The sequence below is a fragment of the Ciona robusta genome, chromosome 2 (genome assembly GCF_009617815.1).
Source record: "Ciona robusta chromosome 2, ASM961781v2".
NCBI classification, from domain to species: Eukaryota; Metazoa; Chordata; class Ascidiacea; order Phlebobranchia; family Cionidae; genus Ciona; species Ciona robusta.
The window spans coordinates 7830323-7847697 of NC_143236.1; the positions used below are offsets into that span (position 1 = coordinate 7830323).

Below are 17375 nucleotides of genomic sequence, written 5' to 3' on the forward strand. Positions count from 1 at the left end.
AAAGTAAGAGCGCGTGGGGTTTCAGTCCTACGAGTAAAATCGAGCAGTAAACACGGAAGGGCCGCCCGTATGCATCAGTGCTTTATGTCAAGTCTCTCAAACCGCATCGTATTCTACGATTTTACCGACAAGCCAGACCTCTCGCCTTGGTTTATTTTAAAATCTAAGCTAGACCCACTAGAAGCTCTTTAGTAACGTATATCTTTGTAACTTCACTTGCGTTATAAAGTAATAACATTATTTTAGTTCCCTTTTACAATATTCAGTTTCAAAAGTTACTACAATGTTATTTATTTTTGAGAAACTTCATTTTAACATACAATAGTCATATGGTGTTATCATAATAAACCATTGGTGTATGTTTAGTTTGTTTTGTGTTGTAAATAGATGATTTATCATATAACTCATGTCCAGTCGTGTGTTATTTAATACATTGGGGGGGTGTCTGAGATAGTTAAACTTCACTCACATATTTATTTTAGTTTTTAATGAAATTTTTTTCGATAATATGTTTCTCGTTATTTTAACTCCATGTTTATAATAATGCTCTGCAACAGGGTAATGTCATAGTATAATAAAGATTTAATAGGCTATGTAAGCAGTATTAACAAGTAAACATGAGCAACTTTTCCAACGATGGAGAAAAACTTGCATTTTTGAATGGGCTCAAGCAATATTTGGAAGATAGAGGGTATGTTTTGTGTTTCGTTAAAAATGACGTGGTTTATCTATTTTAATATTTCAATTTTAACCAGTATTTTGTAACATTAATTTGCTTTTTCACCTGTATTAAAAGTAGCAAGAAGAAATGAAAATTGGAAAAATGACAGTGGTTAAAACATGTTAGGAATGAAGTTTGGGGCAAAATAATTGGGCACGAACTTAACAGCCAACTGATTTTATTAGGAAATTAGAAAAAATAATTAACAATACACAATAGCCTACTGAACAATGATGATAAAGGAAAGCAAATCCATAAATCTCTATATTTTATAATTTTGAAGTCCTATTTTGGTGTTTGTAATAAATTGTTTCTTAAACTTAGAAAAATGCTGATCCTATAATAACAGAATAAGTAACAATAGCTTACTTATGTAAATGAATAAAAATCCACAAATATTTGTATTTTTAGTCCTATTCTGTTTGCAATAAATCGTTTTATTTTTAATTCAGAAAAGTGTTGATCCCATACCCGCGCCTAGCAGGGAAAGTGTTAGATCTGCATGACTTATACAACCGTGTTACTTCGCTTGGTGGTTATAATAAGGTCAGTTCTGTAGTAACATTAATTTTGCATGAGCATAACCTGCCTTGTATTAAATGGAGCAGCATAAAGTATATATTTCAAATAAATATGAGTTCATGTTTTTCAGGTAACTGAGAAAGAGCTTTGGGATGATTTTCTCGCTGAATATAATTTCCCATCGTGTTCTTCATCATTGTCTTATGGGTTAAGGGCAGTTTATCAAAGGTATAGAATTAGAAATCTGTTTTATAATGTTGTAAAAAAACATTGAAAAAAGTTCCCACAAAACAATTGTTAAGTTTTGTACAATGCTCCAATTTATACCCACATACAAAAGCCAAATTGGTTTAAACATGCTTTTTAAAAACATCTGTTTAATGTTACCATGTAGAGCCTCTTTCTAAATAATACTAAGCTCAGAAACTGAAGACATTTTTATTTTATTAAGCTGTTTGGGTGTTGACTTATGTTGGGTATTTCCCCTTTCTGAAAGACCTTTTCCTGTCTGGCTGTTCAGTTAAAGCTGTTTATTACTCCTACAAAATATAAAGCTATATATAAACATCTGCAATACTCCTCAACTCATTTTCACAATGTAGCGTATTTTGTAAATGCAATATTCCAAACTTACTTGCACCCAAAATGTAAAGTGGTTTTAGGTATATAATGTGTGAGAAATCATGTGAATGCATTCTCCACCATGTGAACATAAATAAGTGGCAATCATTCATTCATCCTTTTATAAAGTTAGTCTTGGACTAGAAGTTGTTGTTGGGGTAATGGGCCAATTCTGGCCTAAATCCGAGGTCCTCTTTACCTCACCCATATAGAATGGAATATAAATAGTAAATACAACTGCTTGTGTAGTTGCGTTATTCTCACACCTAAATTGTTTCAGATTCCTTGAAGAATATGAGAAGGTTCACCATTTTGGTGAAGATGAAGGAAACAAGAAAAGTCGTTTTAATAATTCAATTAAAAGAACCAGGAATCCTACATTTATAAGTGGTGTGTATAACTTTTAGCCTAATACGTACAAATGTACTGCTGGAAATGTTCTGTTGTTTTTGCCTTTATGAGATAATTCAATGTTAAAATTTTGGCTATTTATCTTTTTTTATAACTCTCTTGCGCTATTTTAGTTTAAAGTGTTTTTTTAACAGATCAAGACAAAAAATATTGCGCTTTTTTAATTTACAGTTGTTTTTTTGACAGATCAAGACAAAAAATATTGCGCTTTTTTAATTTACAGTTGTTTTTTTTTGACAGATCAAGACCGCCAGATCCACGGTTTAAGCTCAACTCGAATCACTGCTCGCTATGGTTCACCTTGTAATTATGAACGGTTGGTCTCGTCACTGATCTCCTGTCTTCCTAATGAGATTGACTTTGCAATCAACGCATGTACACTTCTATCTGGTGAATCAAGACACGTATTACGACTCCCACGTTGTCCGCAAGTACTCAATGCATTACTGTTGCATGCAGGCATTGTGTCGAACTGTAAGTGACGTTTTATTCTTCAGTATTTTGTTATATATAAATATTATATATAGGTGCAAAACTTTTTATAAAGCAGGGTAGGAAAAAGGAAGAGATAGTAAGACAAAGCGCACTGGTAAATTAATTCAACCTATTGGTTGTAAATGTGTGCAAAAAACTGTAGGGTTGGCCTGCCCACCATGCCACCCCAGGTTTGGCGCCTATACTGCTATATATTAAAAGTGTGCTCTATTGCTGTTGGGTGTAAAAATTACATCATATTCTATCATTATTCTAATATGATATTAAGCTACATAATATTTGCGTTTTATTGCAGTGTATTGCTGTAATATGTAAATGATTTAAGAGCGTTTCTAAATTACTTCTTTTTTTAGTTCTTTATCTAAGGATGTCTAACTGCTGCCCGCATTGTGGGCTAGATTTTATCTAGACCATATATTATACATGGTATGACGATAGCCCTGTTGATATGTAAGTCTTGTTTTCTACACTTACAAGGTGAAGGTTCATACGCCTGCATTGCCAAAGAACTGGAAAAGAATGGACAAAGTTTGATCCAGTTTTGGGTTGATACGGTGGATAATATTGAGGTCTTGGATGAAATGCTACCAACTTATCGGGAAAGATTGAAATTGAATGAAAAATCTGCAGTTAAAGATGACTCTGATAATAAAGGTGAGGTCCGAGTTTTTAAATTTGCATCAAAATATTTTGCAAAAACTTGTTTGGTTCAACCAATTTGTATGTAGATTAGAATAAAATCATATACACACATTTTTTGGTATTTTAACTAAATTTCTTCATGCTTTTTAAGAGTGTTATAAAAAAAGTAATAAACAAAAATTGTGTTATAGTAGGGCGGGGAAACATGGGACACCTTTTCATTTCATTTTCTTGACCCATTTGGTAGTCAACAAAGAACATTCAAATTATTATAAAACCATATCTCCACGACTCAAAAAGAATTGTTTAAAATACGATTAGTATATTTAGATATTATGTACTAAAGGTGTCATATTTTCCCCCACCCAACTATATGTTATTTTAAAATTGAAAATTCAATTTGCTTGTTCTACAGAATATTCCTTGACGAAAAAACAAATTATAAAACCAACCACAAAGTGGCCGCTTCTATTTCAATCGAAACGTTTGTTAGGAATTGAAGAGCGAGAGGGACAACGTGTGTTGCAGGTTCGCTGGAAATTGGAATAAATTTAACTATTTCTTGTTTTATGTTAGTGGTTTTTAACCTTATTTAGGCATTAGTAAAGAATTTTCCAGTAGGTTACAGATTAGGCTGGTGGAAAGTATTAGGGATTGGTAGTTATAGGTTTTTGGTTAGGGGTTATTGGTTCAAAGTCGGGGGCTAAACATCACGGTTATTAGTTCGGGGTCAATCAGTAAATATCACAACCAATGAGTATGATTTGATATGAATGTGTCCAACTTTTCCTTTGCCTCACCTGTGTTTTACAAAGTTTGGCGCCTATAAATCCCATTTATATCCCAACCTTTATACACCATAATCCACAGATTTCACTCGTGTTGTTGAACCTCTCGTTTGAAGAAGTAAACTTGGTGCTGCTAGCTAAGAGCCGAGAGTTAGTTCGTTTTGTATTTCTATGTATTCACTCTGAATACTCGGCTCTCAAACAAACAGGACTCGATATTTTAGGGAATGTCTCGTCTAGAGTAAGTGGATTACTTATAACCATTTTGCTATAAATGTCTCATTCTTGTGGAATAGTTGGACTTCAAGTACCTTGCATGCAGCCTATATTATTTAATTATTAGACCAAGACACCTTAGTTTGCTACAATATTGCAAGCAAAGTTTCAATTTTCTGAAGGTTTTATTTAAATAGTAAATATTAAAATATCAAAAAAATAAGTTTTATTTTGACAGTTATAACATACCATAAATTGTTCACTGCTGTTTACCTGATATTCTATTGTATAATTAACAAATTTATAAAAAAAAGCCATCCCTATTTCACTACAGATGAATCTAAATGATCTTGGATACAGCATTGCACAATGCACTTACAAAACATTGACCCAATGCACTTCATCTGCTGATAAGTTTGACAGAATACGAGGTTTGTGAATTCGCTTGAATAATAACTTTTTCCAACTATGGAAATGCCTTTGTTAAGCTTTGTATTAAACAGACAACATTCCAGGGTGTCCCTGCAGTTCATATTAATAATGTCTATGCAGATTTAATGCCTTTCAATACTGGTGGCATTAGATTGGTGGTGCAGCTAAGCCGAAGGTTTTGAGGGTCGTGACCAGATCCTTAAAAAATATAAAAACAAATAACAATTTTTTTTAACGATTGAAACCCTCTTACTTTTTTTTCTGACTTGTGAGACACTGCTTATAGCTTACTTTACATCTGCTTTTTAATATATTTAAAGAATTTCAAGATTTATACCAGATTTGTTCCATTACCTCATCAGTATGTAGGCTTTAAACTTACTTCGAAATACATCTATTACAACCCAATACTCGGCAGGTTTTGAGATCCTAGGCAACTTATGCAGCTGTGAAGCCAACAAGGAGAACTTGATAGTTGCTGTCACTGATGCTGTGATCAGTGCTGCCATTCTATGTTTACCATTATCTGATATTGAGCTGATTGTTGCCGCACTGGAAGCACTGTACAAGCTGTCGAAACTTGGCGAGGAAACTTGCACAAGGATAATGCTCATTCCGCACAGCATAGGTGAGTTAAAAACTATCTTAAAAAGTTTCTACTTGAATAATGCAATGCCATTATGAGACTTTATATAAATAACTATTTTAGTAGTTTTTACATTTATTGGTATAACTATTTCTGTTGCTTGCAATTGCAACAAGTTTAGTTTAACTACCAAAACAAGAGGTTAAGTATCACAAAAACACCATTCAAACATTTTACACCCAGAAACCGATACATTCTCATAGAAAAATCTGGAAACTTTTATTTCTGCTATTTTTTAACCTGAACACAGATTGCACACTTAAATAATACACAAATCAAAATCACAGTTAAAAAGAGTTCAAAACATTTGATTTTAGCATAAATGCTCGGGTAAAGGAACTATTTCATTATTCCTTTAGACTTAGTTTAATACTCACCAATGTACTACAACTCCCATTAATTCTCCTTTTCTACAGATTTAATCGTCAACTTAATAACTATCAATATTCGTGCATTTGGATCGGAGCAATTATCGAAAATACGAATCGCACGACGAGTTGTTCAACCCCCACCCCAACCTGTACAACGACCACCTAACCCTCATAATGCATACAGAGGTGAGATCATTCCACCTACTGTGATAAGCTTACTGCTATTGCACGCTAACCTCTAAATCAGTGGTTACCAAACTTTGCTAAAAGATTTCGCCCGGTGTACCCTTCGCAATTTTTTTTGAAAATTCCAGGGCAGGCCTTTCTAGGTTTGGTTCATGTTTTCAACCAGTAATAATAAACTTACATTAAAAAAATTAAGCCTTCCTCAGTCTTAACATATGTAATATAACATAATTTTCCTAATTTAAAACCTACTGATTCCCATTTTATTTCACAGTGCCCACAAACTACACTCCAATGGTTCGACCAATGCCCCCATCTGTATTACAACGTCATATTGTCCCTAACCCACAACCCAGGCCCTCAACCCCAACCCCACACCCCCCTCACCCCACAAAACCACCAACTGCCACTCTCCGCCCCTCTAAACCCATAGATGCCGGCCCCATGTACACCCACACAGATAAACATGCAGTTCCCCCTGTCTACCACTACATGCCCGCCCCACCACCAGATATAGTGCTCGATAAAAGCCCGGAATCATTCGCACAACTATGGTAAGTACACTAAGCTGCCGACTTACAAACAAATTAAAGCGTAGTAACTTTATTGTTTGAAAGTAAATTTATTGTTTGAAAGTTAAATTTATGGTTTAAAATTAAATATACTGAAAAATAGCTTTGTCCAATAACGCTGTTTAATCTTTTAGGAACGAGTTACTTGAACAAATTCCCTGGTTTTTCGACTGTCACATAATGCCCTCTAGCGACACAGGTGTTCGTGCTAAAAACACGGATTTAAAATAACCCTTGACCAGTACATTTAATTTTAAATTTTATTTCAATCCAAATTTTAAAATATTTAATAATCCACTCCAGGACATGGGCAACGTATGAAGCTTGCCCCAACACTGAGGGTAGCACGCCACGTGTTCAATTATTTGCTGAATATGCAGCAGCGGCCAGCAGGTACGGGATGAACACACAGAGTCAAGTTCTTCCCGCTGCTGAGTTTGGCCGGTGTTTGCAACGAGTGTTCCCTCATACAGCATCAAGGTAAAATATTCTGTGTGGGTAAGGTCTTAATAAATGCTAGTCTATATGGGTTGCAAGTGGCGTCTATTTCGACCTTTTTATTCAGAGTTAGCCTAATTGTTAAGGAGTTTGTCCATTTATTAATACATCATACCATGTTAATAATAGTTGGACATTATACATATCGTGTTTAAGTTATTAATCGGACTGAAATATCTAGGCTCTAAACCAGCTGGTCAATGGTGTCATAGATACATTTATGAGTAAATGATGTTTCAAAACTTGTGTAACTTAACTTTCTAACTCTATTATAACCATAGATTATTCAATGATGACCAAGGACAACCACTTTACCACATAACTGGTATCCAGAAGCGACAGACCCCTCTTCCTGTACCCGGTCATCACCCCCAAGTCAACCACGATCATGGTGTGTCACATCATATAACACCTATCACAAACACTCACTCCCGTGAAGCTGCTGTATCACGAGTCATGGTCCCACAGACCCATCCCATACATCCAACTATTGTACTTTCGAAGCAAAATGTGAATTCCGCTGCTTATACGTCAAAGAACAAAACCCATGCAACCCCTACAAATACCCCTGCTTCCCCAGCTTCAACGAGTGTGAGAATAAACAGCCAACTGCAACAAGAGCCTGTAGTCAAGACCAAAACAGATAAACCTCACACTAACGGTGTGGATGATTCAAAACCTGCTACAAACTCACATGGGGAAGTCCCTAAATCGCAATCGATTCTCATAAACAAGCAAAATAACTCAAAAGATTTACAAAACGGACATGACGGGAGTTCCCCTATCAAGGAAACCCCTGAAACAGCCTCATCCAATCATCATACAGACATAAAGGTTAAGAAATCTGACAATATTACAGGATCTGTGGATTTGAAACCCACCAAAGCACCAACGGAGACGACCCATAAAGAAGAGAATTCACCAACACAAACAGCTATGTGCAACGGTATAGACACCGAGGACCACACACACAAAGATAGCAGTGCAATAAATGGAATACCTGACACGCAAACACAGGATATTAAACTTGAAGCAAAGAAAGAGATGGTGAATGGAATATTGGATGATGAGGAAATACACAAGGAAGAGAAAGACATCAAACCTATCCCCAGCATACTAAACACTTCAAATGTAAATATCAGCTGTCCATATAGTTTGTTTTAAACTATTTAAATGACCAAATAATCTTTTTACAAAAAAATGTAATACATAATTGAAATTAAATATGTACAGTTTGGAACATTTTAACTAAATGATAATCAATATGTGATTAAAACAAAGTCCAGAAGTTGTAAGCATATGAGAGACTATGCTTAGCATGGCAGCAAACGCTTATGTTAAGCATGTTCTTTTAAAATTAAATTTGTTAGGAAATTTTATCAGTCTATTTTCTGGCAAATTGTGAGGAAATTTTGTCAATCTATTTTCTGTCATTACACCAAAACAATTTGGGTTAGTGTTGCTAACAGTAAACCAAATATTCTCTAATCCATAATCTGTATATTTTCACCACAGAAGCCAATGTTAGACTCTACAATTCCGACTGAAAACGAGAAGGATGTTCCTTCATCTGACACAAAATCTGGAGCAACTTTTGAAACCAAACACACAACAGAACCGAACACAAGTGTGGTCGAATCAAAATCAACAATTTCTTCCGGAATTCCAAAAACTTATGCAGGAGTTACTATAGCAACAACTAACATACACATTTCAAATACAGCAGAACAGGTCAGTATGTTTTCTTAGTAAATCAGTGCTTTATTTTGATTTATGGCCAATATATAATGAAATAAAAAACTATTTCCATACTTAGCTTTGTTGGCGTCATAAAAAGCGTTTTTGTCCCAATCTTTTTTCACCTAAAAATCAGTACAAAAAATGTCAACTACGTACTAGGGTAAAAAGACCATTACCCACCAAAAATGTTAATAAAATTGAAATAAAAAGCTGATTCTACACATCAAACCAAAGTGTGTTTTTTATTTAAATTCTTTTACCTTGCTGAGTGGCACTTATACGTCCACAATGAAACGCAAATTTTGTCAACACGTCGTATTTTGGCACCATAAGTCTAAATCTGGTGTGTTCTTTCTTAATTTTTATTCAATTTCTTTTACCCAGGGTGCTGGAGTTAAACGACCACCCCCACAAACCACACAAGACGAACCAACCATCAAAGCAGCACGAATACTTCCACCCACAACAGTAACCATGCATCTACATACACCACCAAGCACCAGTCAATCTACTATAGCACCAAATCCTCACCAAATCCAACCAAAAGTCCCCCAAGACAACCAGAGGCCATACCACCCCCCACCCCACCATATTCTACCATCTCAAATACCCAGAACACCATTACCCCCCCAACCCCCAAATCAGCAGCAACAATCCATCAGTGCAAGACACAGAAAGCAAGGCATAGATCTGATGGCGGCAAACGCTTCACTTTTAGTTTTGTTTCGAAATGTCGGCAAGCAGCCTATTGAAGATTACACGGTAAATAAAACAATTTACAAAAAAAAACATTTTAAAAAATGTTTAAACTTGTATACAGGAAAATATAATTGTGAAGTTTAAAGTGGTTTGAATAGTAGTTTTTATGTTTACCTGCATCTTGATGTGTTTAAAACTGTAGATGTTTCAAAGTTCTGGTGCTATGAAAACGTAAGAGACAAAGTCCAACCAAATGTAAAATAAAAAAGAGCTATTTGCCTAAATGACACCGTTAGTCTGTTTTTTAAATAGAAGTTACCTCGTTTAATATGTTAATACTTCTGTTTAGGATGAGAAAGAAGACCCGATCAGTAAAAGTGTTCGATTAACTGCCGTGCTTATTCTCATTAATATTTCCAACTATTGTTGCGAAGGAAGAAGGTATGTGAGTTTGAATCAATGACTGTAGCTTTTTTATCCTTGTGTGGCTGGAAAACTACAGTCGTTATGACAAGAAATGGTGGCCAACTGTGCCATGGGCCGGTTGTTTTGTTTCCTGTAACTTTATTTGTTTCACAATTTGTATATGTCTCTGTGCAAGACAATTGGCTTTCATTGCTCCAATCTAGTGACTACAAATGTGTATTGGCAGTTATCCACCTACAAAAAAAGCAGAGTGGCACGCCATGTGTTCTAGGATTTAGGTCAGGATTGGCCCATTTCCCTTCATTATTCATATTAATATTATGCTTGTTTTGTAAATCCACCCAAGATACCACCCATACTTTCGAATATGCTTACGCACCAAAAGTTGAATAAACCTCCTATGTTTTATTTAAAGCTGCTCAGAAGCTGGTCATAATACAGAATAAGTTAACTTCATCCTATATTTGCAATTTAAAGCTGCTCAAAAGCTGGTCATAATACAGAATAAGTTAACTCCATTCCTATGTTTGCTAACCAACGTTCACCCACCAACCATATATCCCAGCATACTTCAGTTATACGAACCTCGTTTCTCTCACCTTGCCATGAGTGGTATGGACTGCTCACCAATGCTGGCCAAGTTGCTTGCAGGCCTCGACAGATAGCCCAGCATATTCTGATGACGTCATACTCATCGATGACGTCACACGTGTTGATGACGTCATACACTACAAGGTGATCGCGGAACCGTCAGATATACAGCTCGTTATTGCTCTCTGTTCCTGTCCGTGTACACAACTGCTACAGCGCCGACACTTTTTACCATTTCCTTTGTTTTATATACACCACTCGTCTCTCAGTCGGAGCGGGCTTGATTGTCAGAATGTTTTCAAACCGGCATCCACGATATTGCTCGATTGCAATGCCTCTGTGACGTCACAGAGGCTTAGTTCGCGAATCGCGGTACGTTCGTTTTGTACTACGGAACGTGAGAATTTTTTTACGTTCGAATTTCACAACGAAATTTATAACTAGACCAATAAAGTCATATTTATAGTAAAGCATCTATTCTCTTGTTTTCAGTAACAGCCTCAACTATGGATTGCGGACGCGAGGTGTATAAAACAGAACACCACCGGTGTCATAACTACTGTCATATTCTGCCAACGCTAGAATAAATAAGTTACTCTATTCAATTGCATTCCTATCTTTAAATGAAACTTGTTTATCCTCCCGTATTGGTGCACGACGGTCGAAAAACACGGTTTTTGTTTCATACACCTCGTACCAGGTTACGAGTTTTTTTTACATTACGTCACATGTCACGCATGAATGAACCTACAACAGTCACGTGAGTAACATGAAGTGGCAGCGGAAGACACGTTTCGGTTGATGCCTCTGTGTAAAAACCGGAGACCGAACGAAATTTGATCTTTCTGTTTGAGTTCCTGCTATACTGCCGCCATTTTAACTGTGTTGGTTTGAAAAGAGACGATTAATTTTAGCAAAGTGCTTTGTGTTAAATACGGTTACTGCATGTATAAGGAACACGTTATGAAGTAAAACAAATCATTGCTTTAGAAAACGTAGCAGTTAAATCAATACGGGATCGGAAACTTTCCAAAGATAGTAAAGTCGATACAAACTTTGAATATCGACGACCTCTCTTGCCGTTTTATCGGAGTATGTCCTATACATGCGGGCTTACAGGGTCATTGGGTTAATGCCAGAGAGTTGGACAATTACACCAAGGCGTATTATAATAAACATGTGCGTAGGAAAGAAAGTCACCAAACGCCGTTTATGTATGGCTCAACATACCAACCAGCAAAGAAAATACAGCATAGAGTTACGTGTTGGTTACTCGTGGACATTTGGTGCAATTTACGTATAGAGTCTAATGAAAAGGGTGTGTTGCTCTTGATTTTTGATCACTAAGAAAATGTACGAATATGCCGAGAAACGGACCCCGAATTCAATCGCTTCATGTGTTTTAACAACTGTTGTTTTGCTGTTGATACCCTATTTTTGGTTATTTAATGAACATGATCTTTTCCATCGTTTTCGAAGAGGTAAACGAAACAACATGTTATGTTATTTAAACTGTTATTGGGTTTGGTTGAGTCGTAGTCTCAATACCGCCACATAGCGGCGAAGGATCGTTGGAGGAATATTTGTAAAGAGGAGAAAATTCCCAACTTGGTAGCGAGGTAGGAAAGTACACGCTAGGTTCGGCTGTACTTTCAGAATGGTAGAATTCTCTGTTGGTGACGTTTGCATTTTCAGCTGTAAAGAAATAAGAATTGATGTTATACAGTACGTCGGGGATAGATGAAAACCGTTACGACATTATATATTTCTTTTTTATCAGTAGGCGTGTTTAACAACTGTTGTTTTACCGTTACTACCCGTCTTTTCGCTTTTGTTAAATCTCTTGCTCGTCGTTATAGTGACCGAAAGGAAGAAATAAATTTTATTCGTTTATTCATTCAACATTATCCGATAATCGCGTATAATTAACAATGCTCTTTTACAGTCGTTGTACTACGGTTATATAATTTTAAATATTTTTGTTTCTACCAAATGGGAAGTTAAAGAAAATGTAAATATACATAGACCATCCCACCCAAAATTAATATATATTATATGTAAAAAATTAATCATTTTTATTCAGTATTAACACCTGCAACAAAGTGTCAATCAAATAAAAAAAAACTTATGTTCTATCTTGCCCCAGCCTACCATAGTGGGGTGGAGAAAGATGGGACACCTTTAACACAAAATATATAAATATCCTGGTCGTGTTTTAAACAATTAACAATGGTCTATTAAAGTCGCGAGGACAAGGTTTTATAATTCTTTGAATGTCCTTTGTTTACTACCAAAATGTACGAGAAAATAGAGTGAAAAGGTGTCCCATTTCCCCCCATTCTACTAAGAATCCGCACATGTAAATATTCAATCTTATTTTAGAACTGGAAATCAAATATGGTAACGGTAAGTAGTTAGTGTTTCGTTTATTTTCGTGTGAAATTTCCACCCACAGCTCTGCATAGGCTTTGTCACATCAATGCGAGCAAAATGTCGGCAAACATAGTCTCGCACCGTTACACGTAGTTTAATTTCAAGCAACCGTCACCACTGTGACGTCACAATCAACACGGGAAAGTCATGACGCACACTTTTCACACCGATCGCTTACGTTAACTGGCTTCGATCTCAGGGTCTGATTTCAAACTTCAAATTTCAGGCATTTTGGTATTTTTAGAGATTTTGGCCTTAACCGTATGATGTTATCTACTCAACTTTTACCAGAAAATACTTTTTTCCATTGGACAAGTTATTAAAAGTGGTTTTACTGAATACACACTACTATATATTAGGAGAAACGCAAAATTTTTAAGTTTGGGCATCATACTGATGACTCGCCTTTTAAAACAAACAATATAAAAACACACTTACGTACAAAACATATCTGTATCAGTTTAGAACACAAAATAAATGCGTTTCACTTAATATGTATTCGTTTTGTGTTCATTTCTCGACGTTTAATATATATAAAATTGTTTATATTCTATTCTATGTGGGTAAGGTCCCGCAGCATGTCATGCCATGGGTCGTGGGATTTAGACCAGGATTAGCCCATTACGATTACACCAACACAAACGTGCAAGTGTACTTGGTTGCTGAAACGTTTCATAATTACAACCACGCTGATTTCCTCGACTTTTGCGCCGCCAGCCTAATTGCAGTAGCGTGAACGCTTTCTGTTTCTTGCTGCTAAACCGCTTCAGATAGGATCGGATATAGTTTTCGTATAGTAAATATTGTTAATGAACGCTTTTATGGAAATGTACACCTTCGATTATACGTGAGTCTTATCCGTTTTAGTTTATTTTACTTAAATTTATTGCAAGTTAACTGGTTGCTTATATAGTTTTAAATGAATGTAACTTGTTCATCTTCGCGTGGCAGCAGGGCAGCGACAATCGTAGTAACACGGGTTCTGTTTCATACACCTCCTGCTGCTCGCTTACGAGTTACCACGTATGTAACTGTGTAAGTTATTATTTTAGTAGTATTTTTTTTATTTTGTTTAAATGTATAGCTGAAAATTTTTACATGGATAGCGTCAAAAATTTGGTGGTAATGTAGATATATATATGCTTTAGCAGTTAGTGTACTCGCAAGCCTGTTTGCAAACGCGAATTAAACTTGCAAATTCGACTTCTTTGAACTTATAGCGTGCGAACCCTTTCCTACTCGACTCCATGCATTACACGCAAGCCATACTATTGTACATAAGCTAGACACGGTTTAACTTAAAATTCCACCCCACGTTTCCCATACCCCCACCAACGAGCCACGAACCCCTTCAGTCTCAGCGTCATGGCTCGAGTAACGTGCATAGCGCTTGGAACGGCGGACGAGTTTTTCAATAAATCCTGAGATGGAACTGTATCCCATCCTAGCCACCCGACCCCATGGTCTATTGTCCCCGAAAAATCCACAGGCACCCGCAAGGACGTATTTCCTCAAAGGTGACCATCTCACTGGCATCGTCGCCGCCGGAGCTCACAAAGATTTTTAACAGAGATCATCTCGTTTCGGATTTTCAGTTTAGATTTTCTCAAAAAAATGTGCTCGGGTTCTATCGAGAATTTCGACCTCCAAAAGACAATCCGTCGCTATGACGTCACAGTACGTCATTGTAATCAATCACAGAAAATAGTAACTGACGCATTGTTTTTTTATTATTTCTATTGGTTTAGGGTAAAATGGAACATGATTTTATTCGATTTTCTCGTCCCATTTGGTATAGTAAATAAAATGTACTTACAAAAATATAAAATCGTATTTTTACGACGTTAAAGGAACGCTGGCAATTTTATGGGAAATATGGGATATTATGTGCTAAAGGTATCCCATATTAACATTAAATATATGGGTAAGAAAGTTTGCGTTTTTTAATGGAATAAATATTCACTTTAATTTTACACATTAAAACAATAGAAAGATATCCTTTGTTTCCGACACAGAATATTGAATGTAATATAAAAATGAAACACACCTGTTTGTTCTGCGTAATCTCGATTTTCCTTACAATTCGGTGCAGGCTCGTGTACGTAGGGGAAGTACCGGTGTAGAGAAACGTTTTCCGCAGCCTAAAATTTGCAAAAGTGTGACAGCAAAATTAGTACAGTATGGTAAAATGCTATATCTTAGACTAAAATATATCACAAACTAAGTAAAGCGCGGGAAAAGACGGGACACCTGTTCACTCTATATTGTCGTCCCGTTCGATAGTAAACATAGGGTTATAAAACCGTATCCTTACGAATCTCGAAGACCGTTATTAATTGTTTAAAACAAGATAGGGATATTTAGATCATTATATCCTAAAGGTGTCCTGTCTTACCCAAAAGTACAATACCTTAAAAAACCTTAGCCGCAATATACAACAATAAATACCGCTGATCACAAACCTATATGCAATGCACCTAGAAATCAGTAAAAAGTAAATTCTTACCGTTTCAGATAATTTTTCTTCGGTCATTGTGGCGTCTTCCTCTGTGTTTAACGCAAACCTTCAAATAAATGGCGTTATTTTATTACGCGTTTTTTTTACACGTTACTCAATACTGTTGGCTAAAACAGTTTATTTTCCTTTTCAAGCTGAACAAACACTTCGTGTGTGGCATTTTTCGCCCGGTAATTACTGCATATAGTATACAAAATCGTTTACCTGCAGAAATGTGCAAATATTTTATGCTTAAATACACAAATTTGCAATATTAAACTTAAAATGGCATCTCACCGTTTCCGCCGTTGCGATAAGCGTGACGAAATAGCAGGGTTGAGGTCAGTGACAGGGAAGAAGGGGCTTTCGGTGACTGACTGGCGGGAATGTGGGTGATTATTTCCCGCAGAACAAATCCCAATGTCTGGTATGCCTCCCGTCGCTTCGAGCAACTGTTCTAATTGGTGAATATAATCTATGGCTCCTTGTAAAGTGTCGACTTTGCTTGGTTTACGATTCGGTGGAACCTAGGGTAGGATTTCTATATAAACTTGTCGAAAAAAAAAAAATACATACGAACAAACATGACATTTTTGGCGATATTTTAGTATAGGCCATAGTAGGGTGTATATATGGGGGGAACACGATTCGTTAATGGATAAATTAAATATAGAAATAATTCGTGTACCACGAAATGACTACATTCTGTAAAAATGGAAAAACTATTTTTTCGCGTTGCAAAATTAAGTTTTTCCCTTAACATTTGTGTATCTATATGCACAAAAATATTTTTTAAACGTCCAGATATTTAAAAAAAAGTTTTATTTACACAATCTAAGAAAATACTTGTGACGCTAAATTTTTGTCAATTATTTTCTTACTTACTGTTGGTAAAATCCGTCTCAATTTTGCGAACCCAGAGTTAAGGTTTCGAACCCTAAGTCGTTCCCTCGCGTTTGCTTCTCTTCGTTTCGATACTCCTTGGAAACCATTATGACGTAACGGGGGCGATTGTGACCCATCCAACGTCATAGAACGAAGGGAGTTTAAATTTTGTCCATGGCTTTCCATGAATAATCGTGAAGATTCTGTTTTATAAAAAAAAAAAATTCACAAATTCCGGTAATCTGGCTCTGTTCTAATGCTCATGAAGCTGGACGAATCAAAAGAAATAACAGTCAGGAAAAAGTGCTACGAAATACGTAACCTACAAAATCAAGTCGGACTAATTGTATTTTCTAAGATATATATATATTTCGCCTAAAAATATTCGAATAAAATTATTATAAAAGAACTGATTGCCATTTAAATCGATATATTTCGTTTGCAGAATATAATTTGTTGGATTTGATTTTTATTCGGCTACGTAGCATCTCAAAATTTTGGAAACTTCTTAATGTTATTTTACCCCACATTATGAAAAGTTGCCCCATCACCCCCCACCCCATTATACACTTAATTAACACAGCGAAAATCTTTTTACCTCGTAACGACTGCTCCCTCAGCCGAACCAACCGTTGTCGCCTTCGAGTTAGATCCAATGACGTAGAGGTTGATGACGTAATGCCTACGTCACCATCAAACGTAATGCTTCCCATTATAGGATATGTAGAATCAATACGACGGTATATTTCACGTGATAAGCTATATACTGACAGTAAGCACTTAGTTTTAATCCGACTTCGCCTTTCGTATCCCACGACGTTCCTTCGTACGCGCTGTTGATAAGCTATGTCTGAATTTTTAAATGCACCAACATAGCCATTTTGTTTCATTTTTTTCCCAAAATTCTTATAATCAATTTAGAACTCAGCAGCGCTACCTGGCGGGTAAATTTTATTGAACTAATAACACGTTGCAGGATTAAG

The 17375-nt window shown here is 36.1% G+C and overlaps 2 protein-coding genes across 3 annotated transcripts; one reads left to right on the forward strand and one right to left on the reverse strand.

Moving 5' to 3' along the window:
• The first annotated feature begins 536 nt into the window (after window positions 1–536).
• LOC149740819 (uncharacterized) lies at window positions 537–11047 on the forward strand. 2 transcript variants are annotated; one of them, XM_089872825.1, is made up of 18 exons: window positions 537–691; window positions 1174–1267; window positions 1374–1471; window positions 2145–2254; window positions 2516–2749; window positions 3248–3424; window positions 3828–3940; window positions 4283–4441; window positions 4751–4847; window positions 5267–5476; window positions 5911–6051; window positions 6326–6605; window positions 6927–7103; window positions 7403–8252; window positions 8637–8852; window positions 9246–9623; window positions 9910–10001; window positions 10552–11047. In XM_089872825.1, the coding sequence occupies exons 1-18, from the start codon at window positions 618–620 to the stop codon at window positions 10649–10651; spliced, it is 3600 nt and encodes a 1199-aa protein (XP_089728951.1). In that variant the 5' UTR covers window positions 537–617; the 3' UTR covers window positions 10652–11047. The 2 variants fall into 2 exon arrangements, with proteins under 2 accessions (XP_089728951.1, XP_089728952.1); XM_089872826.1 differs by having other exon boundaries at window positions 3254–3424.
• A 121-nt stretch (window positions 11048–11168) lies between these two features.
• Window positions 11169–17279, reverse strand: LOC149740820 (uncharacterized). Its single transcript, XM_089872841.1, has 6 exons — window positions 16991–17279; window positions 16393–16595; window positions 15805–16034; window positions 15517–15574; window positions 15058–15151; window positions 11169–12272 (listed from the first exon to the last, which is right to left on the reverse strand). Exons 1-6 carry the CDS (start codon window positions 17103–17105, stop codon window positions 12085–12087), a joined length of 888 nt encoding a protein of 295 aa, XP_089728967.1. The 5' UTR covers window positions 17106–17279; the 3' UTR covers window positions 11169–12084.
• Window positions 17280–17375: the final 96 nt, after the last annotated feature.